The sequence below is a fragment of the Panthera leo genome, chromosome C1, assembly GCF_018350215.1.
Source record: "Panthera leo isolate Ple1 chromosome C1, P.leo_Ple1_pat1.1, whole genome shotgun sequence".
In the NCBI taxonomy this organism is placed as follows: domain Eukaryota; kingdom Metazoa; phylum Chordata; class Mammalia; order Carnivora; family Felidae; genus Panthera; species Panthera leo.
This window is the reverse complement of record NC_056686.1, coordinates 165,799,014-165,822,552: the sequence shown is the minus strand read 5'-3', so window position 1 is coordinate 165,822,552 and position 23,539 is coordinate 165,799,014. Positions and strand designations below refer to the sequence as shown.

Below are 23,539 nucleotides of genomic sequence, written 5' to 3'. Positions count from 1 at the left end.
CCTTATATATGCCCACCAAAGGGAAATTCTTAGAGCTTAGCTTCATAGCATTCCTAGTTAAGTGTGGGTTTATTTTTATGCTTCTTCCATTGGTTTACAACCCAATCTCTGCATTGCCATGAGCCATTTTTGTAAACAAGTCAGTATTTCAATTGGCCTTCTAAAACCTGATGATTTCCTCCTCTGAGGTGAAGATGCTGATCTAGAAACCAAATGGACCTGTTTGATTTTTATGAGTATAATGAAAAGATAATTAATGATGTAGGTAAAGCATCTATAGGCCTGGCTGGCAAGTGACTGGTGCTCAATACATTAATTTTATTATAGCTATAGAGGGGAATTATATAAACATAAAAGTCTGGTAGTGAGCAACCAACATGGAGAAATACCATAGACTTTGTGAGTTTGAGAAACACTAAATATTAAGAAATAAGATCTGATTTGATAATATCCTACTAACACAGTAAAGAAAAGGCATTTTAATATCAAATTCATTAAAGCCACACTAAATAATTTGTCCTTCCATTGAATTTTTAGAGGAAATTTTTCAAATCAATATACATATATATGGGTCGTTTAAAGCAGTAGTCTTTATATAGTACTCTTCAGTTTATAAATAATATTATAGTTTTGCCTTTAAGGTATTACAAAAATATGTTTTAAGCCTTTCATAAGACTCCAATTGGGGGACGCCTGGGTGGCTCAGTTGGTTGGGCATCCCATTCTTGGTTTCTGCTCAGGTCATGATTCCAGGGTTGTGGGATCAAGCTCGCATCAGGCTCCATGCTAAGGGTGGAGCCTGCTTAAGATTCCCTCTCTCTCCCTCTGCCTTTCTCCCCTGCTCACACACACATGTTCTCTCCCTCTCTAAAATAATAATAATAATAATAATAATAATAATAATAATAATAATAATAATTTTTTTAAAAAGACTCCAATTGGGGTAGAAAGAGAAAAATATCTTTTTCATATGACTGACATCTTTAAATGTTTAAATGGACTTTATAAATTTATGGATTACTAACTCTTTATGTGTGGTACTATTTATACACGTATAGAGATTTGAGCATCCTCTTGCAAATGTATTTTCTATATGGCAAAATTTAAGTTCTTTAAGTAAAATCCCCTTTTAAAAGCTCACCAAATCATAAAGGTTGATGCCCATGGGACTAAATATATTTACACAACTTTCTCTGAGCAAGTATTACCCTAGGAAAGTAAATTCAGCCCTGCCTTCTACAAATGTGAAAAAAATTATCAGTCTTCAGAAACCTCAGTCACATGTTTTTGGAATCCAATACATACTGAAGCATGGAACTTGGCCCTCAGCAATCTAGTGGTGCTTTTATGAGAAACTGTTGCCTACTGAAGGTCTCTGGTGCCACCTACTGGTGGAAAAGCAATTTGTAAAAGCAGAATTTTAAAACGTAATAAAGCTACATTTTTACCAATGTTTATTCTACAGATAATCAGTATCATTTAAAGGCTTACTGAGCAACAGCTAGATAAATAAAATGATAAGTAGTCTGGCAATGATGGGTTCCTGTTGTTCATTTAAGTAACTCTTCAGTTTTATTCGACCGCTATTAAAACATTACACTAGCTGCTAGGGATGCCAGACCTGGCTTTCATAGAATTGAGTGTAGGTGAGGAGACACACGTGCACAACTAGATCCCAAGGTTGTAAGTGCCATAACAGCCCACGTACTCAGCGCTGACTGTTTGCAACATGAACAGAGATGCACAGACTGGGCATTGAAAAATCAACAGGATCCTTGAACACAGCGGTGTTCTAGGCAGAGAACGACATTTACAAAGTCATAAAAGCTTGCAAGGGTACTTCATGTGCTGGAAACAACAAGTGGCTTAAGTATGGTTGGAAAGTGGTGTGATAAGTGGATGAGAAGGCCAGAAAAGAAGGCAAGGGCCAGGTACTAAAGGTTTGGTATTCTATGCTGAGGATTTTAGATTTTACCTTGTTTATACTAAGGAGCAACTGAAGGATTTTTAAGCCTCTGGGTAACATGATTTACTTTTTTAGAGACACTACTGTGGTAGTGAAAAGAGGAATGGTCAGATGTGGGAGGTGAGACCAGGTGAGGACCAAGGGAGAGGCCATCCTAACAGGCTTGGAAGGTGCTGACAAGGCCCTCAGTTAGGGGAATCGGGAGAAAAAAGGGTGTATATTGAATTCAAGAGGTGGAATGAACAGAATTTAGGGACCAAATACAATGGAGTAATAGAATGGGGAGCAGGGACAGTGGAGAGGCCTCACGGAAGCCAAAAGAGGCCAGTGACCAACACAGAAAGGGGCAGCCCAGTCAGAAGCACCAAATCCATTACCAAGAGAGGTCTCACCTGTTAGCTTATTTATTGTTGACAATACATGCCTATCCTAGGGCTTCAATCAGTTTACCTCTGTCAGTAGTAATATGCAGAGAACCTTGCAAAGTGGTGAACTAAACCCTTCATCTTCCATTTCTGTTGAGGTTTAATAGACAAACTAAATAGTTATAGAATGATCGCTAAATTCCATGTGATGGTGTTGTCTCTTACATCACCTGGCCCTGACTTTTGGTAAATTATCAAAGGCACTGCTGATCCCTTGTGAGGTTAAACATTCTTTCTATAATGACTGACTTGTGGCAGTGGTTTATAAAGCTCCTTCCATGTGTAAGCCATTTAATTCACACAACAATTTATTGCAAACAATAGCTCATGCACTGGGTGTTGTATGGAAACCAATTTGACAATAAATTTCATATATTAAAAAAAATAGCTCATGAATTATTATGCATCTTATTTTACAAATGAGAAGACTGGTCCAGAGAGATTAAATGACAGGTGTAAGGTCACACAGCTGGTAAATTGTGGTATCAGCATTCCATTTTCTACCTTACCTTGCTACCTAAGGAAGTGAAGAGATTTAAAAGGAGAACCTGTAGTTTAAAAATACTACCACCATGGGCAGGATGGAGGGAAACCTTCACAAGCCAATATTTGTGCCAAAATGCAAACAAATGCTAGCTGATTGCACCACAAAAGAATCCTCCATAGATGGTAATTAGATAAGGGAGTGGTATAGTGATCATGCTCAGCTTGGGTTGTGGCTTTTAAAACAAATAGCTAAATTTAAATCCACTCTTGACTTACAGGGTTACTGTTTCAATGGAAGTACAATATTTTTTAAAGTGCACATTACCTTAAACCATAACAATATAATGTTATTTTATCTTTGCTTTGGGGTTATTTTCTATCATTTTAACATGATTCAACTCCTTATATGAAAAGAACTGGTTTTATTATTATATACTATTACTGTTACTTTGAAAAAAGCCAAATATATCTAAGATGCCCAAATTCCATTACTCTCAGTTTTAAAAATTATTTTTTGCTTTGCTCAGACCTTTCAATGCTTGCTCATTGGTAATGACAGTATAGAATTTTTTTCTTCAGACTACAGGGTGTCTGTTTTATACTTTTGGGAATGTTGATTCTCTCAGCTCTCTTTTTGATTGATCTTTCTGCCCACCAGAAGCACAGAATTTCCTCTCCCTGTCCTCGTAAGCAACCACAATCCTAGATAAAACCCATCCTGATGACTCTACCTTAGGACTGTCTTTTTCTCAAGGTCACTATGTCAAAACCTTGACCCTGTTTCCACAGCATGGACTGCAAATGGTTAAAAAGAATATAATTAAAATTATAAAAGTTCAAATATTACAACCAGTCTATAAGCTGGATTTTTCTGGAATCATGTTTTTCTTAAAGATGAAAAGGAAACCTAAAAGAGCAGATGTGGCAAGCCCAAAAGGGAAATCTAATGTTATTAAGATAAATATGAAATGTAGTCAACAATGTAATCAATACTGTGTTTGCAGGTAAAATCATCCACCACTTTTTGTGATTTTAAATAGCTTTTTTTTCTTTTGTGATGCAGATCTAAAAGTGTCTTGGTACGCCAAAGACAAGAAAATCAAGCCATCTCGGTTCTTTAGAATGACTCAATTTGAAGACACTTACCAACTGGAAATTGCCGAAGCTTTTCCGGAAGATGAAGGAACTTACACTTTTGTTGCTAATAATGCTGTTGGTCAAGTATCAAGCACAGCCAACTTGAGACTGGCAGGTACAGTAAACAACTTTAAGAACCACATTTAAATATGGATCTAATCTTTCAATGCCAGTAACAATCACTAAAGATTCCATGTAAACCATCATTGGCCCTACCATTCTCTTTTAATGCAACTAATTGTTTCCATGTTATATATGACATTCTTACTTTTCTTTTATCCCATCTCATGATGAATCACAAACCATCATTTTCTATTTTGCCCTGCTTTGTCTTTATACTGTTTTGTAATGTACTGCTCTCCTCGCCAGCTTTCATGCTTTCTGATCAGCATGTATCAGAATGGAGAGAAATATGCTAAAGAAATACTTAGGTAGAATTGTTTTCTCATTTAGCTAAGATGAAAATTTAAAAAAAATGTTTTTTAATGCCAGCGTTACTATCCCCCCATTGTCTTGACACAATTCTGAGTTCACAGAAGCTACAGAGGATGATTTCGGGTCTGGACACCATCTAGATGCATTCGCCATCATTCCAAGAATGCCTTCAGGTTAAGGGGCCCAGTCCAAAGATGGTTTAGCATTTCTGATATTCGGGGCTTTTAAACTGCAATCAGAAACACTTCCCTGGCAGTGGGGAGCACTTTGATTCAAAACAAGATAACAACAATATTTTTATACAGTCAGACTATTTTTGCTGAGCTAATTTAGTCTATGTATTCTTAACTATATACAAATACATAAGGATTGAAGGCAACTTTGATTTTTCCCTTAATTTTAAATACAATAATAATCAGATACTTTCTTAATAATCAACTTAAAGTCGTTTACAAAATAGAAAATCTGATTTTATAACCAGAGGGGAAAAAAATAAAAACAGAAAACAAGAATACCTAAACGAAATTGTGTACTTCACTACTGCCTTCACAAACAATACGGTGAAGTTTCTTAGACTATTTATGTCTCCATTTGTTTGTCTGGAAAATGGAAGTGAACATGTGTGACTTGGAACCAATAATGTCATACGTTGACAAGGCATTAAGATTGGTCTGGATTCTAGTCCACCATTACAATTTACGACAGATCTGTAGACAACTCCAAATGAGTTCTGGTTTCAATGCAGGGTAAGACATTAAAGGTTGGCATGCTTCTTTTCAGGATTTAGCAAATTTGGAGAAGTTACATCAAACTCCCAATGGCATGTTTCTTCGTCAGTTTCATTTAAGAAGGACTCCCTTGGCCAAAAGCCCATCTTCATCCAGCCTCTATCAAGCCTCAGGGTGCACAGCGGGGAGACAGTCAGATTTCATGCAAGGGTTTTTGGCATTCCCAAGCCAGAAATCCAGTGGTTTCATAACCAGCAGCCAATTCTACCAACAAAAGATGTAGTTTTCCATTTTGAGGAGTCCACAGGCATGGCTTTAATGCTTATAGTTGATGCTTACTCAGAGCATGCTGGGCAGTACTCTTGCAAAGCCGCCAATAGTGCTGGGGAAGCCTCTTGTGCAGCTACACTCACAGTGACTCCAAAAGGTAAAGCTCATGTTGCTTTAAAGACTTGGATTTGCTTCATACCTCCTACTCCCACTGTTACTAATGAGAGTCTCTACTGTTTGTCTCATTGCATAGTGTGGTCAGTTGATAATTTACTAATAAAATAACACCCAACAAGTCCTCCTTAGTTCTCAATTATGGGTTAACCTATGCAATTAAAATCTCACTGAAGTGTATATTCTGCATAGTACACTAGTATTTTTTAAGGCATCAGCTTTGCGTGATGTTTTTACTTTTCTAAACGACATCTCATGATTGGATCATTAATGATCCATTTGCTGTATATTGTTTATAAAGTATACAGAAGAAGAAGGACAAATGGTATCCCAGGAGAGGGAAAAGAGAGAGAGAGAGAGAGAGAGAGAGAGAGAGGGAGAGACTATGTAACTCTGGTTAGCTGCAGTGACAACAGAAGGAAGGACGCAGAGACGCTATGGCATCGCATGAGCCTTCATCATCCATTCATCACTGGGTCACTGGGAATGAATTTTCTTTTGTATGATCTGACATCCTAGAGCATACTCCATTTGGCATGCTGCTTCCAAGTGACAATGACGTCTTCCATCTTCATCTTCCATGCCATTTTATGTTACTAACCTAACCAAGTGACAAAGCTTAGATCTTAATATTCTTTTCTTTTTCTTGTCACTTGATTATACAGTGCAAGCCCTAGCTAGGCAGAGTTCTGGGAAAGATGTAAGAGAGTCCACCAAGTCCCAGGCAGTGGCAGATTCCTCTTTCACAAAGCAGGAGAGCAAACTATCCCAAAACGAAATTAAGTCATTTCAAGGATCATCATATGAATATGAATCACAGGTTTTTGAAAGTGTATCTCAAAGTTCCATCCACACAGCTGCATCGGTTCAAAATGTAGAGTTGCGCCACACTGCGTCCCTTTCACGAATTGCAGAAAGCACTGAGTTATCTGGGAACTATGCTGAAGAGGCAGTGGGTGAGGCACCAAAGATTCTCCTGCAGCTTCAGGACCTCTCTGTAAGGTGCGGCGACACTGCTGAATTCCTCTGTGTCTTAAAAGATGAATCCTCTGTTGATGTAACCTGGACTCATGAAGGCATAAAGATCGAGGACTCTGAAAGAGTGAAGCAGTCACAACGTGGAAATATTCAGTTTCTTATCATATGTAACGTTCAGCTGGTAGACCAAGGACTGTACAGCTGCAGTGTCCACAATGAGTATGGAGAGAAGACAACGTCAGCAGTACTAAGCATAGAAGGTGCTTATTTGGCTTTTAGCTCTGACTTGCTTCATTTCATCCCCATCGCTTTATGCAGCTTTTCTGCTGTGCAAATTGAATCAATGAATATATTAATTAGAATATCTCTAACTAAGCACTCTATTCGTAAAAGACTCACGAAAGTCAGCCAAGTTATTGGCCAGACTTGTGATGAACATTTTTAACTTTCCAGTCTAGATTCAGGGAAGTGTAACTTTCAAATCTCATTTTGGAAGGTTATGGCTTATTTCACGTGCGATGCTTTTCCTAGTATTTCCCAAATATGCCCCCTACAAGGTATACTGAAGAAGGTCAAGCTGTTAATCAATTATTGATTATTTATTATTGTGCCTGATACTGCGCCAAGCTTAAATTTAATTATTTTAATATTAGGAGGCTCAAAAGTTCTCATCTGCCCTTTGTTTGCAGATCTGGAAGTTCTAGATGTTTATAAGGAGCAATAGAAAATTGTGCACTGATAATGATAGGGCTCTGTCTGGACCAAAATTAGGAGTCTATAGCTATTTCTTAATAGGTGCTGCTGCTTCAAAGTCCCAGATCTTCCTGGAATTCTAGAATTATCTCATGGCAAGATTATTATTTTTGTTGTTATCGTGCTTGATTTGCCACCATGTCTGGAAGGGAATGAATAAATTTGTCTCGGAAAAGATAAGTTCTTCCTTTTATCCATGGACCTCCTCTTAGATACTAATGAAACAGGAAAGTTATTCTTCAGGTGCTAGAATCCCATGCTGTATGTCTGTAAGCAAAGAGTCTTTACTGAGTCCCGTGAAAGGTAACTGATGGAAGAAGTTCTAGCATCTCCAGGGGTCGGTGGAGACCTGTGGCCTCAAGGTCTTTTCTGATCTCTCCATCCATTTTTGAAATGTTAGAGACGAGCAGGGGATAGTACAGTGCTATATGACAGCCATCTTGGCTCTGAATTTTGAAAGAGTCTCATATATCATTTAATATATCTGTAATCCTCATTCGCCCAAAGGAGTCTTTTTTATCTCTTAATCTGACATTTTGTTCTGTAGCTCTTTCTGGTAACATTTTCATAGGCTTCAAAGGGAATAGCTCCAGAACTGAGATCTAGTTATGCAAATTAGATGGAAAATTCCACCATCCAAAGAGTTGACTCTCAATTTCACCATAGCTGCTGGCTAGTGCAATAATTACACATAGTGATTATTTATCTGGAGGTGACGTGGTGACAACCATGACGGTTTCTGCAGCCATATAATTGAGAGTTGGCTGTGTTGTGGAGGTAGGAACAATGTAGGTCTTTCAACTCGTTTCCTAAGGAATGTAGGGCCATGGTACATGCTTGATCAGCACATGGCCAGAGTGGATTTAAGCTGGACATTTTTGCCACAGGATTTCTAGTTCACTCAGTTCTAATGGATTATATCATTAAAGTGTTCTTGGAGCATGAGCATTTTTCTCTTGGGAAGTCCAGACTGCCTCACTGGTACTTAAGAAAGTGAAAAGATAAGCCACTTTTAAGTGTTTGAAGAATGAAGGATCAGGCACAGTTATCTAATTATCGCACATAAGACCAGTCTTTACATGTTCCTCTTTTACTTTGGCCTTGTAACTCTACGTAGGCAGAGTAGTTATCCGCAAAGATCAAGTAGGAAGGTAAACCCTGTAAGTCTGTTTGAGTAGTTCTTCTGTACGTAAAAGTATAGATATATCATATGTTAGTTTGGGGACTAACATGCTGCTTTCCTTCTCATCCTAATGACACATCACCTTCTCTAAATTCAGCGTGTGTTTTACTCTTACAAACACAGCTAATTTATTACTTTTCCTAACCTTATTCTCACCTAGCAAACGAATCGCAAACCAGAACAGTTACAAAAATTGCCCTTGGTTCAGACACTAAAAGTTTTAAAACACACAAAGAGTCACAAAATAAAACAACCCATGAAGTAAAGAGAGAATCGTCAAGGAAAACAGCAAGTTTGTCATTCACTTCATGCCAAAGCCCACAAGGAACGGAGGAGCCATGGAGTCCCGCGTTCCCACACAGTTCCACACGGATGGACAGAGGAACAAGAGGGAACCAAGGCACCCACCTTTCCCAGGAAGCTGCCCCAGAGATGATTGTGTCTAAAGCCTGCGCCTTTTCCCTATATAATAAAAGCTATTTTGACTTGAGGACTCTGTTTTGCTCCTTAACATGTAACCAGACTTTGTGTAGTCTCAAGTTTTAAAGGTGGTCCAAATGAAAGGCATGTTTACTAGCAGGAAACGCTTAATTCTGCAGGAAAACCTGAGAATAGCCCTCAGCAAAAGGCGGCAAGTTAGAAAATGCATGTTCCTTCTAAATGTGATTCCTTCTCTTAGCAAGTGTTCCATCGATAGGACATTTTTATTTTTAAAAAAGAGAATATTCCTTTAGTTTATGGATTGCTTTTTGGAATGCATGTAAAGGCATGGGGAGTTATGAAACTAAACGTGGAAATTTCATAGAGAACCTAAAATAAAAAATGTTTTAAAATCTTTCTGCCGACATTGTCATGTACTTTATCAGCTCATTGATTTGTCTGGCATGGATTTTTTGGGTGCACTTGGGGGACATAGTTTTCTGTTACTAGAATGAAGAGGAAATTATAATTATATGAATATATGAATTGAGGCAGAAAGTATATCAGGTTAATCATTAAAATCTCTTTATATGTTTTCCCATTTTAGCCCCAGAATCAATTTTGCACGGGAGGATTGAAGAGGAGATTGAGGTGGAGATGAAAGGTATTGTTTGTTATATTGGATGTGAGATTTAAGTAGAAATTCTGAAGGATTAATAGAATCCTTGACCTGCCTACTTTCTCTTAGTAATATTGAGAAAAATGACATAGATGTACAAATATATCTCTTAGAGTATATATTACTATGTCGCATGCCTGGTTTAGTATGCTGATGGTTACGTGCATTTCACAGTAATTTGTTTAACAGTAATTTAAAGTCTTATATTTAAAATTTATCAGCCATTTTCAACTTCATGTTTGCAGCCATTTTCATAAGTGTGTATCAGAAAAAGTTGTCATCTTAATGCATGAAATCAATTAGTGGAATTTGTTTTCAAAATCGCAGCAAGTTAAATTGAACAATAGGCAATCACCTAGCTGTCAGTCTCAGAATGCAATGTCATGAATGAATTATGATGATTGAAATGCTACTTCATTTAGGATGTGTGAAAATGTTACATTCTCATTCTGGTTTACACTTCATGCACATACATCATTTTAACATTGATCTGTCTCTTACACTGGCTTGCAGATAGCTGCCTTACGTGATCATTATTGCCTGCTTTTCTCTGCGTAACGTTGTGACTTTATGGCTGTATTAGTTCGAATAAACGCCTTCTCATTTTATTTTAGCTAATTACTTATGGTTAAAGTTCTTGCAGATTTTTTTTTAAATAGTTAATGCTCAAAAAGATAATAATTTAATCCAACAATCAAAAGGATCAGAAAGGGCGTTTATTCCACTCTCTGCAAGTCAGGTAAGATTTTCCTCTTAGCCACCAAAAGAACAAAGATTTCCCGCTCTCAAAACAAACATGCACAGGAACATGTTATTTTGAAATGCATTTTTGCTTGTTCAAGAAGAAATTTCAACAGTTTGAAGAAAAGACCAGACAACGAACGATTTTCGTGTCAGAATCTTTTAAACAGAGCATGGTGTTGCGTTTATTCGAACAAATATGGTGAGTGAATTTTTTTTATGGATTTGTGAGAATCTGTAGCATGCATTTTATTTTATTTCCTATTTTGCAATTTCATTTATTTTCAACTTTTTCAAATACTATGGAAAATAGTAAAATGCTTTATAATTTAATTTTTCTTTCAGAATCGTCCTCTGAGGGAGAATCTGAACATTCAGAAAGAGATGCACGCGACGCCTTTTCAGATTCTGAAGACTTCGACCACAGCTCCATGGCTGCTAAACGATATGCAAGTAGAATATCATCTACAAGCTCCTGGCCCGAGTATTTCAAGCCTTCTTTTACCCAAAAACTTACATTTCAATATGTTTTAGAGGGCGAACCCGTTGTTTTCATGTGTAAATTAATTGCCTGGCCAACTCCAGAAATGACTTGGTTTCATAACAACCGACCTATCCCAACAGGTCTTCGACGGGTTATAAAAACTGAGAGTGATTTACATCATCACTCTTCCAGCTTAGAGGTTAAAAGTGTCCAGCACAGAGATTCTGGAAGTTATAGATTATTGGCAGTTAATAGTGAAGGGTCCGCTGAATCAACGGCATCATTGCTTGTTATGCAAAAAGGGCAAGATGAGAAATGTTTAGAATTTCTGAAAAGGGCAGAACAGACACATGAGAATATGGAGGCTTTAGCTGAAAGGAGAGAAGACAGGATAAAGGTAGGCCTGAGGTTTACAGGCTCTCCCTTTAACAAAAAACAAGATGTAGAACAAATGGGATTGATGCGAACTATACACTTTAAGACAGTAAGTCCGGGCAAGAAAACTGACTTTCTGTGTGATGAAGAATATTTAGAAAGTAAACCTGACCTAAGGGAATGGCTTAATGTAGGTGAAAGCTTCCTAGATGAGGAGACCAAAACGAAGTTGCAACGTTTACGGGAGGCTAGAAAAATCTTAACGGAGAAAAAGAAATTATCTCTTTCAGAAATGTCATCGGAAATCAGCTCGAGAACTCTGAGAAGTGAAGCTAGCGATAAAGACACTCTGCTCTCTAGAGAGGAGATGGAAAGCAGGTCTGTATCTGATCTAGCCGAAGGTAGGGACAAGGTAGATCCTTCAAGCGAGGGTATTGTCCCAAATCCACATGTCCTTTCTAATCAAATGGATCAAAATGTAGCATCTGGAGAACCTCCCACAAGCTTTCAAACTACTGTTGATGAAGAAATTCTCCAGACTGAAATAAGAATGAGCCAAGAGGCATTTCTAAGAGAAAATCTACAGAAAGACCATTTATATGGTCAGATTCTAGTAAGTGAGGAGACCCGAGCAAGAAAACCACTTGAAGAAATTATGACCAAAACTGAAATTGGAGAGTCATCTAGATATATCACTGTTGTAAATAAGAACGAGGAAATCTATGAGACTCCTGAAAAGGTGCCCCAAGTTATTATGCCACATGCCAGTGAATCTGTTGGTCCAGTTATAAATATTGAAGAAAATGAAGAACGAGATAGTGTGAGAATAAGAAAGGATGATTTGAGAGAATTACAGCACTCTATTTCCACAAAAGTTGATGAATTCAAACCTGAACAAGAAGAAGAAAACGCACGATTTTATGAAAGTCCTTTCCAAAAGCATCCACAACGTTGCCCACCTTCATTTCTTCAAGAAATTGAATCTCAAGAAGTTTATGAAGGGGACAGTTGTAAATTTGTGTGTCACTTTCAAGGATATCCTCCACCCATCGTGACGTGGTACAGCAATGATATACCAATCCCCCGGAACCGAGGCTATATCTCTCAGACCTCGGAAAACTATTCAATATTAACTTTCTCTTCTGTTCTTCCTCAAAACGAAGGTTCTGTTACCTGTGTGCTGTTTAACCAATATGGAACAGTAAAAACAACTGGCACACTTAAAGTGAAAGCAAAACAAGGACACGGTGTCGAAGCACATAGAGTCCCTGTGTTTCATGAGTACACGGATGAGGAAGAGGAGCTGGCATTGGTGTTTGACCAAACAAAAGGCATTCATCCATCTTTGAGACAAAAGGGCCAAACAAATCTCCATATGTTACACGCTAACCCCCCACGTCTTCCCTCTGCAGATGTAGAATTGCTTTCCTTCCCTGTAGAAATTCAGATAACAGCAGCTACTCCCACCCCAGAACAGGATAAAGAGTCCAGAGAACCGTTTCACCCCGAGGAGCTGGGAGCTAAAGCAAGACCTCAAGATGAAGCTTCTCGGTCACCAAAACACAAATTTATATTTTCATCTGATATTACTAACGAGCCACCAAAAATGTTACAGGGAATGCCGAAGCATATCAGATGTGGAGAGGGGGGTTCCATAATACTTGAATGTTTGTTATCTGGTGAGCCTAAGCCAGTTGTAACATGGTTTCAAAATGGAGTCATGTTAAAGCAGAACCACAAGTTTCAGTTTGAAGAAGTTCATTTTAGCCACAGATTATATATTAATGACCTCAATTCTCAAGATTCTGGAAAATATAAGTGTGTTGCTGAAAACAATTCAGGAACAGCTGAGAGTGTTTCAGATCTGACAGTGGAACCTGACACTCACAGGGAATATAGTCGATTAGGAAATATTGGTGGAATTTATGCAAAATATTCCAAAAATCAACAAATTCAGGGAGAATCTGTAAGGGCGCATTTTTATGATTACCCACCTGGTCCTTTTACTCCCCAATCCAATATAAAAGAACATTCTGTAAGGGAATGTTTTCAAAGCTTTGAGACAACTGAACAGATAGACCAGAAAGCCCAGGTTCATTGCACATATTCCAGAGAAAAACTACCTAGATTTATGCAGGTTGCTTCTAGAGCCACAAAAATTGACAAGCCTGTCAGAGCCAAACTCGTACAATATCAGGGTGAGGGGAAAGAGGGACATATAAGTGAAAAATCAAAGCGATACCAAGTAGAGGGTACTGTTTATCCATTTGTCGAGGATATCAGTGAAGTTAAAAAAATTAGAAAAGAGGTAAAAAATGATTTTGGAAAACTTGAAGCAGAAAGGGAAGATGTGCAAGAATATGCCCTACGTGACTATTTACCAAATATCTACTCTGAGAGAACTTCTGATAGTTATGATACAAAAGATCCATCTGTCATTGTGTATGAAGAACCCCTGGTTGAAGAGAGGTATTACCCAGGAAAAAAAGTGAAGCATAGAATCATTGCATTTGAAAAGTTACAACGTGTAGAAAAAGGGGTTCTAGAAAAAAGACTTACCAGGAAATTTGTCAATCCTCCTCAAAGGAAGCTTGGTGACAGGGATTTTCCATTGACGCCAAGAGACTCAAGATCAAGTAACCTAAGTCAGGCAGAGACAATGTCTCCAAACACTGAACCAGATTCCTCTGACGTTGTGATGAATTTAAAGCTGCTTTCTTCTCAAACTCTTAAGGAATTTGAAGTACAAGAGAGGGAACAACCAAAAGAAACAGGTCTTCTAGATCAGTCTACAATTTCTGAAAGGACTGAACATGAAGTACCTATTACATTTGACTTAAAGCAATTCCACTCTCAAATAGAAAATGCAAATGTAAAATTCCAAGCATTAGATGGCAGTCAACCAGAAGCATACTTTAAAATCCAACGTCCTGCTTCTGAAATAGCTGGTGCTGAGAACATTGTATTTGATCTAAAACAAATGTATTCTCATATAGGAGATCCAGCAAAGGAGTTTCAAGGGCAAGAAACTAGGCAGCAGGAAACACCTTACCAAGAAGAAATTGCTGGCACTGAAACATTGCAATCCGAAACACAAAATACCTCTAAAAGTGTGCAAGATAACATATTCACCAATCCAGAAATTTCTTCCAGTCAGGGGTTTTCAAATAGGACTGTGATGGAGAAAAGTCATTTGGATGAAAATACCTTTTATTTGGAAAAACATACACAGGAACACAATTTAGAAATTTCACATACTGATATTTCTCTTAAATCATTTTCTGAAGAAACCCACAGTGAATCATGGACCCCACTTCAAACCTCATCTGCTGATGTTGGAGAAATGGATATTTCTGAGAAAAAAAGTTCTCTAGAAAATGGAGATAGAAGTTTCATTTCACATTTGAAAAAAGCAGCAAGTGAGGAAAAGCTTTTAGAGGTTCATGAAGTGGAAGAAGAGCATACTTTGGAACCAGAGTTGGCCCCATTTCAAAAGCAGGGTGGAGGGACACAGGGATATGTCACTGGAATTTTGGGAGACCACGAAGGTGGTGATGATCATGAGGCAGCCACATGCCACAGAAAAGTCTCCTTGAGCTTTCCATTCTTGATGACTGAGGAACAGCAGAATCCAAATGAACAAACTAGTGAAAAAAGTGATGCCTTTGGAAAAGAAAAATGCTATGAAGAAGTTCAAGTTCAGAATGAAACTTGTTTCTCCGCTACTGAAGAAGGAAAGACAGAAACTTGTTTCTCTGAAAATCTACCTAAATTGGATGAAGCACATACAGCAGAAGTAATGGACCCTGAGACCTCCCTAACACAATACTTACTTGCTGCTGGAAAGCACCAAGTTCCTGAAATGAAAGACACCACATGCAAGGCAAAGCATGTTCAGAGCGAATCAATCACATCAATGGAGGTTGAAGAAGTAACTTTCAGCACTGTGTATGAATATTACAACCAACAACAGGAAACATTAGGTCGCCCATTTTCTCCTGAATCTGATATTTCGATTGATGTGGGAAGTACAAGCAGTGAAGAGATCCCTGAGTTAGATCAGTTTTATACCCCACCATCCTCTGTTGAACATTTTGAAACTCCAAAGTCTCCTGATTTATATTTTACTCCTTCAGATACAACTAAACAATCCTCAACAAATTCAGGAGGTGAGACTATTGCAAGAACCACACTTTTAGAGGAAGCTGCCGAAAGGTACTCAACACCTTCCGAAGGCGAGGTAGCAGAGAGATATTCCACACCCCCAGGGGAGACACTAGAGAGATATTCCACACCCCCAGGGGAGACACTAGAGAGATATTCCACACCCCCAGGAGAGGCATTAGAGAGATATTCTACACCCCCAGGAGAGACACTAGAGAGATATTCTACACCTTTAGGAGGAGAAACGGTTGAAAAATATTCTATTCCTACTGGAGGACCAAACCCCACTGGAAACTTTAAAAGATACTCATCAAAAACAGAAAGGGAGGACAGTACACCAAATGAACAATTCCATACACCTACAGAAGAGAGAAGTTCATCTTATGAACTATGGCGTTCTGATTCATTTGGCACACCCAATGAAGCCATTGAACCAAAAGACAATGAAATGCCCCCATCTTTTATTGAGCCTCTGACCAAAAGGAAGATATATGAGAACACAACATTAGGCTTCATTGTTGAAGTTGAGGGCATTCCAGTTCCTGGTGTGAAATGGTATCGAAATAAATCTTTGCTCGAGCCAGATGAAAGAATCAAAATAGAAAGGGTGGGTAATGTGTGTTCTTTGGAAATTTCTAACATTCAAAAAGGAGAGGCAGGAGAGTACATGTGCCATGCAGTAAACATCATAGGGGAAGCAAAGAGCTTTGCCAGTGTAGACATAGTACCCCAAAGAGAAACAGCAGTGGCTCTCCCACCTCCAGTAACACATCAGCATGTCATGGAGTTTGATTTGGAAAACACTACATCGTCCAGAACACCTTCTCCTCAAGAAATTGTCCTGGAAGTTGAATTAAGTGAAAAGGATGTTAAGGAATTTGAGAAGCAAGTGAAAATAGTCACAGTTCCTGAATTTACTCCTGATCATAAAAGCATGATTGTGAGTCTGGATGTTCTACCTTTGAATTTAGCAGATCCAAGTATGGCTTCAAGGGAAGAAGAAGACAAAGATTTAAAAATTGATTTAGAAGTATTTGAAATGCCTCCTCGCTTTATAATGCCTATTTGTGATTTTAAAATTCCAGAAAATTCAGACGCTGTGTTCAAATGTTCAGTCATAGGCATCCCTAGTCCCGAAGTTAAATGGTATAAAGAATATATGTGTATCGAGCCAGATAACATCAAATATGTGATCAGTGAGGAGAAGGGAAGTCACACCCTTAAAATTCGAAATGTCTGTCCGTCTGACAGTGCAACATATAGGTGCAGAGCTATCAATCGAGTAGGAGAGGCTATCTGCCGGGGATTCCTCACCATGGGAGATTCTGAAATGTTTGCTATGACGACAAAGAAAAGTAAAGTGACTTTAAGCAGTATGAAGGAAGAATTAGTCCTAAAGAGCAAATATTCAGACAGCTTTTTTGAATTTCAGGTGGTGGAAGGGCCTCCCAGATTTATCAAAGGTATTTCTGACTGTTATGCACCTGTAGGTACTGCAGCTTATTTCCAGTGTTTAGTTCGTGGCTCTCCAAGACCCACGGTTTACTGGTACAAAGATGGGAGATTGGTGCAAGGTACAAGGTTCAGCGCTGAGGAAAGTGGCATAGGGTTCCACAACCTATTCATAACAAGCTTAGTAAAAGATGATGAAGGTGAGTACAGGTGTGTGGCTACAAACAAGTCAGGAATGGCGGAGAGCTGTGCGGCCCTCACCCTAACTTAGTTTCCTGTGCAATGTTTCGGTGCCTCAGTGAGTAGTGAATCGATTCGAGTGCTCCAGATTTCCCAAATTAGATCGATCCAATAAATTTCCAAATAGGTCTACTCGATTTGAATTCAATACGTGGAAAATGCCTGGGAAAACAGTTTCTCTCTGGAGAAATCTTGTGTTTGTAATACATGTAAATAGTCTGTCATCTAAGCTGTGGAACCATCACTGTGTCAACTCTGTTGTGAATCATCAAACGCAATTAAATATCTCTGTGGCCACCTAACTGTTTGTACTGCTGCTTTACCCTCGTTCCTCCTCCACAAAAGAGTTTCAGTAGAATGCATTCTCTTTTAGCAGATAAGCTATTTAAGTAAAGTAAAACGTAAGATGGAAGACCGTGTCACATGACCACGCGGACAAATCGGTAAGGTAAATTTCCTCTCTGCTCTGAGTGTAAGTCAGTTTTGAAATTATAACCTCTTTGCATCCAAATCCATGCATAGTGACTTGGACTTAGAATAAACAACAGAAACCAGCTTCACCCAGTTGATGACTAACTCTATAATCTGTTTTACCTTGCGATCTTAATATATTTGTTTGGCTCTTTTACAAATATTTTCAGTATTAATGTCCCCCTTCTTAAATATTTTAATTCTTGCTGGTTTTTCAGGGACCAATGGTGCTTTCTTTTTTGGGTGGAGTTCATCTAGACATTTGCAAAATATGCAAAGAAAAATCTTTCCACTTTTGGGAATACCCTATTTTCTCAATTTTTAAAATGGCATCAAGTGTGAAATACAGCATTCGATATTGGCCTGGAGTGAGGGGGGTGGGGGCAGGGGCGGGAACTACTATATTACATTTATACACAGATTTTAAACCATAAACCAATTTCAGAGTCTTTAAAATTAGAAAAAAGAAGGGGGGACATTTTTAGTAGTGAGCAATATGGTAACTTGTATTTCAGATTATATACAAATAAGATATTCAGCTTTCCTGTCATTTTTACTGAATTTCATTTTTAAAACTGGAAATTCATAAGTATGCAAATTTAAGATGTATATATGTTCCTAAAGTGAATTTGTTTTCAAAATTATAATTCTAATAAATTCACAGAATCCTTAAAAATGTGTCTATGTTATCACTGTGAACCTGAATCTTCTTATGGTAAGATGTAATAAATACTAAAGAATTCAGTTTTCTTAACTGAAAATGAGAAGTTGGACCAAAAGACCTCAGAGGTGATTGTTCAACTCTGTGATTCTGTGTTGTTCCAATGGTTAACTTTTCTTAATATAGTTTAGGATAAATTTTAGTTTTGCAACAAATGATGAGAAAAACAACAGAATATAATACTGAAGTTGTGAATCTTTCCTCCGTCTAATTCTAAATTACTCACTGTTACCTAACAGCTGTATTTGTCCCTGCAGTGAGCAACTTTTATGTACCATGATCATATTAAACATATTGCTTTTAATTCTAAAAAATTTAACACTTCATTTAAATTTAATATTCATAAGAATTCATATATTCAGGCTTTATATCCCTCCCCTACTTATCCCCCCCCAAAAAAAACATTTGTTTTACCTGTTTTGAGTCACCATAACTCATCCAGATATACTATTGTGCAACAATAATTTCTGTTTCAACCAGTGAGCACACGATATCTGTGGTAATAAGTATGGGTATAATGTAATATATCACATCATCAATCCCTTTAGGGACTTAGGGATTTATTCTACTCCTAGTTACAAAATGGATGTTTCAATAAATTAGAAATTCAGGTCATGAGAAACATGACAATAGCTGGTACAGTGGTGGGGCAGTTCAAAACCTGTTTCAGGAAAGAAGGAAGGAAAGGGAAAAGGACAAGGAAAGGGAAAGGGAAGGAAAGGAAAGGAAAGGAAAAGAAAGGAAAGGAAAGAACATTTTATCAAATTGACAGGAAGAATTTGATTTTGCTCATTACAATTTTTAGTCTCAAATGCATTGAACTTGAGGATATTCAGAATAATAACAATGACTGAATAAAGAAAAATAAGTCTTGTCTTACTTATTGTTGTAGATAATTAAATAGAATTTTTTTCTGAGTCAATGGCATATAACTTAAATGCCTGAAATATTAATTTCCCTGATGCTGGATAAAGAATTCATTGTATTATGTATACTAGAGTTTAGACATAGTTATTAGCTGCTACTACTACATGTATTTTTAACTATACCTTTCATGTTTGAGCACATTTGAATTTTATTTATTGTATTTTTTATGGTCAAAACACCATATTAGAAGTAAGGGAAAACAACTGAAAATATTTCAACATATTAGTGAATTGGGGTAATTTAACTATATTCACACTCATTCCCTTTCCAGGTATTTTGGGAGTTCAAGCGAAGGGAAAGTGGACATGAGTTATACGTTACAAATTAAATGTAAAGTTAAGTGGTGACCATTAGTGTATGAAATTAGTCAATGGTTTTCTGGCTTACTAATTGAAAAAATAAATAACCAAGTATGTAGTGTACATGCTGTAGATAATGTTTGCCAGTACATTTAAAGCCAACAGACACTAGAGTCGTGACTTCTAATGCTTCCACACCAGAACAGAAAGGAATTAAGGCCTGGCTATTCCATGTGATGCAAAGGGAGTGAATTAATAAAATAATAATACTTCTTTGGAGGAAGGTAATGAAACAATTAACAACAGAGCTGTTCTACATTCCTAACAGATTTAATGAAAAGCTGAATTCCTTGTTATCAAATTAAGCCCTTCATCCTGTCATCCATGATCCTGTTTAAAGAATATCCGTTGTTCACTTTTTTGTTTTTCTGTTCCATAATGGTGTGTAGGTATTTCTCACACAATAAAGTACAATCCAGTTTTTAATGTTGGAGTTGTTTTCTTTCATTTCTCCTTCTCCCATTTTCTTGACAACAAAAGCCTTGTTATAAAAGCTTTGTTAAAATAATATGGCCATTTACACGGCAAAAGAAGGCCTGAATTTCTAGTAACTGAAAGAGGTGGTTCTCTTACAAATTCAAATTAAGTATTTTCTGTAGCCTCTTATTTTTAAGAGTAGCTTCAGTTTATAAGCAGTAACTGAAACATAGATGTTTTATTTTGGAAATCATTGGTCTTCAATTTGAAGATAGATATCATTCTGAACTCAAGAAAATTCTTAAATGTAAATAACTATCCTGGATCGTTTTAGAAATTGATTTAAATAATCCTGGATTCTTTTATTATAAATATAGAGGCAGCAGGTTTTCAAACCTTATATCACAAAGAGGAACTCATAAAACAGCTTTAAAATTTGTAAACTCTAACCCAAGTGATGTGGATTGAAAGTTGCATTAGTACAGTATCTATAATTATATAATATGATATAATGAGCTAAGGTTAAAAAATTAGGAATGTGCTTTTTGGTAAATCTCAAGATACGCTAGCGATTCCAGGAATAAAGCAGAAGAAGGCCATCAGCTGGTACATAATTCTTTGACTTCTATATTTTTGTTGTTGTTAAGTAAAGCTGATAATAAAATAATAATAATTTTTCCCCATACAGAGTTTTCTAGTTTTCTTCTGTCTGCTGAGGAAGAAGGATTCCAAACCAATAGCTCTGGCCTTCAATTATCTAATAGAAAGGAAACACTTGAACTTTTGTCTGAACCTCCAGTTCATTCAACGAAATTTGATTCCCAAAAGGAAGGCCATGTTCCAGTTTTCATCAAAGAAGTGTCAAATGTTGAAATAAGCATAGGGGATGTGGCTAAACTGTCTGTTACTGTCACTGGCATTCCCAAGCCTAAAATTCAGTGGTTCTTCAATGGAATGATGTTAATCCCTTCTGCTGACTACAAATTTGTTTTCGATGGCAATGATCATAGTCTGATCATTCTGTTCACCAAATTTGAGGATGAGGGAGAGTATACATGCATTGCCAGTAATGAATACGGACAGACAGTATGCAGTGCCTATCTAAAAATAAGTTCCAAAGGAGAGGGGCACAAAGAGACAGAACCAGAACCAGTGGAAGAAATTCTGGACAAGTTTGAAGGTCCCTGTCCTCCTTACTTTGTTAAGGAGTTCAAACCAATTCACTGTGCTCAGGGGCTCCCTGCCATCTTTGAGTACACAGTACTTGGAGAGCCTGCACCCACTGTCTTGTGGTTCAAAGAAAACAAACAGCTTTACACCAGTGTTTATTACACCATCATTCATAATCCTGATGGTTCCGGGACGCTCATTGTCAATGACCCTCAGAGGGAAGATAGCGGCCTCTATGTCTGTAAAGCAGAGAATAGGTGGGGTGAGTCCACCTGTGCTGCAGAGCTTCTCGTGCTTCTGGAAGACCCAGATGTGACTGATGCTCCCAGTAAAGCAAAGCCCATGCCAGAGGCTACTAAAGATTTTCCACCGATGTCGTTAAAGGATCCTGCCATTGAGGCATTTGACTCCGAGCAGGAAATTGCAGCTTTTGTGAAGGATACTGTTTTGAAAGCTGCTTTAATTGCAGAAGAAAACCAGCAGCTTTCTTATGAGCGTGTGATTAAAACCAAAGAACTGAGTAGCCAAGTTACTTTAGTGGCTGAACAACTGCAGTCCACAGTCACGTTGGAGCAGAATATGCCTAATGCAGACAGCACCAGGGAACTCCTTTCCATCAATGGGACTCTTCATGTTCAGTCTATCAAGGAACCGTCTCCCAGTTTACAGCTGCAGATTGTCCAGGCCCAGAAAACCCTCCCCAAAGAAGATATTCTAGTGCCTCAAGAGCAAGAGTCACAGGGGGTCCTATCAGATACTGAAAAAGTCTTCCCAAGTGCTCTCTCCATAGAGGAAATTAGTTCATTACCAGTGGAGCCTCTGAAAACGTTATTAGCTGAACCTGAAGGGAGTTATCCACAATCTTCAATCGAAGAAGCTCCAGTCCATTCATATCCAACCTCTGTGGCTGAGGAAGTACTTTTACCAAAAGAAAAGACAGTATCTGCAATGGATACTGAGCAAAGAGTGATTCTGCAAAAGCAGGAGGAACAAAGTGCTCTCATCCTGAGTCAGAGCTTAGCTGAGGGCAGCATGGAAAGTTTCAAGGGTCTTGACATCACAATCTCTGAGGTCAACTGTGAGCCCCAGATCCCTTCAGAACACACATGCTCAGAAGGTGAAATTTTGATGGAAAGTACAGATCAACTGGAAAGTGCAGTGCAAGATTTTGCAGCCAGGACTGAGGAAGGCAAGTCCCTAAGGTTTCCGCTAGCATGTGAGGAAAAGCAGGTACTGCTCAAAGAGCACTCTGACAACCTGGCAGCGCCCCTGAACCAAACCAGTGAGTGTAAAAAAGAGCCCATGGTGATAAATGGTGTGCAAGAGGTGCAGGTAAGTGACGCTCTTTCTAAGGAAAGTTTGCTTTCTGGAATTCCAGAAGAAGAACGATTAAACCTCAAAACTCAGATCCGCAGGGCTTTGCAAGCAGCAGTGGCCAGTGAGCAACTGAGTCTTTTCTCTGAATGGTTAAGAAACATTGAAAGGGTGGAGATCAAGGCCATAAACTTCACCCAAGAGCCCAAACGCATTATGTGCACCTACCTTATTACCTCGGTGAAGTCGCTAACGGAAGAATTAACCATTGCTATTGAAGGCATTGATCCTCAAATGGCTAACTTGAGAACGGAACTTAAGGATGCTTTGTGCTCTATTATATGTGAGGAAATAAACATCTTAACAGCTGAGGATCCCAGAATCCAGAAAGGAGGCAAAACAGGCTTGCAAGGAGAAATGGGTCCTTTTTCAGTTTCACAGAAGGTCGAAACAATCAGAGAACCCGAAGTCGAATCTAAATATCTCGTCTCTGTGGAAGAGGTCAGCTGTTTCCATGTGGAAAGTCAGATCAAAGTTGAAGATACCACACCTGTCCCTGATGAGGTTGCTTCAGTTGCTATCCCTGATGAGACACCAGACCAATCAGAGGAAAAAGGAAAGTCCCCCAGAAGTGGTACCAGGGAGGTTGGCATCGAAGAGGTACAGGAAGATGAGGGTAGCTTAGTCCAAGAACATGGTCCTGTCATACACACGCCCTTGGTGGACACTACTATGGAGGAAGGTGACCCTGTCAACCTCACGTCATCCATAACAAATGCCAAAGAGGTGAATTGGTATTATGAGGGCAAACTGGTGCGTTCAGATGAAAAGTTCAAGTGTTTACAAGATCAAAATACATACATGCTAGTAATCGACAAAGTAAATACAGAAGAACATCAAGGAACATATACCTGTGAGGCCTTGAATGAACATGGACACACAGCAACTTCAGCAAAACTCACTGTGGTCAAAAGAGGTTGGATTTTTAAGAATGAAGTGGGTCGCGCTCTAACAATCACTGAATCGTAATGTTTTAGTTTTCATCACTGAGTTTTCACTTACCTGCCTCT

The 23,539-nt window shown here is 38.2% G+C and overlaps 1 protein-coding gene across 1 annotated transcript in view; it reads left to right on the top strand.

Annotated features, from left to right (window-relative positions):
- TTN (titin) overlaps positions 1-23,539 on the top strand; it is a 277,455-nt gene that overhangs the window by 44,419 nt on the left and 209,497 nt on the right. Inside the window, 3 exon segments of the mRNA XM_042949268.1 lie at positions 3,941-4,129; positions 9,563-9,619; positions 20,674-23,445. Of these exon segments, the coding sequence (XP_042805202.1) occupies positions 3,941-4,129; positions 9,563-9,619; positions 20,674-23,445 (3,018 nt within the window).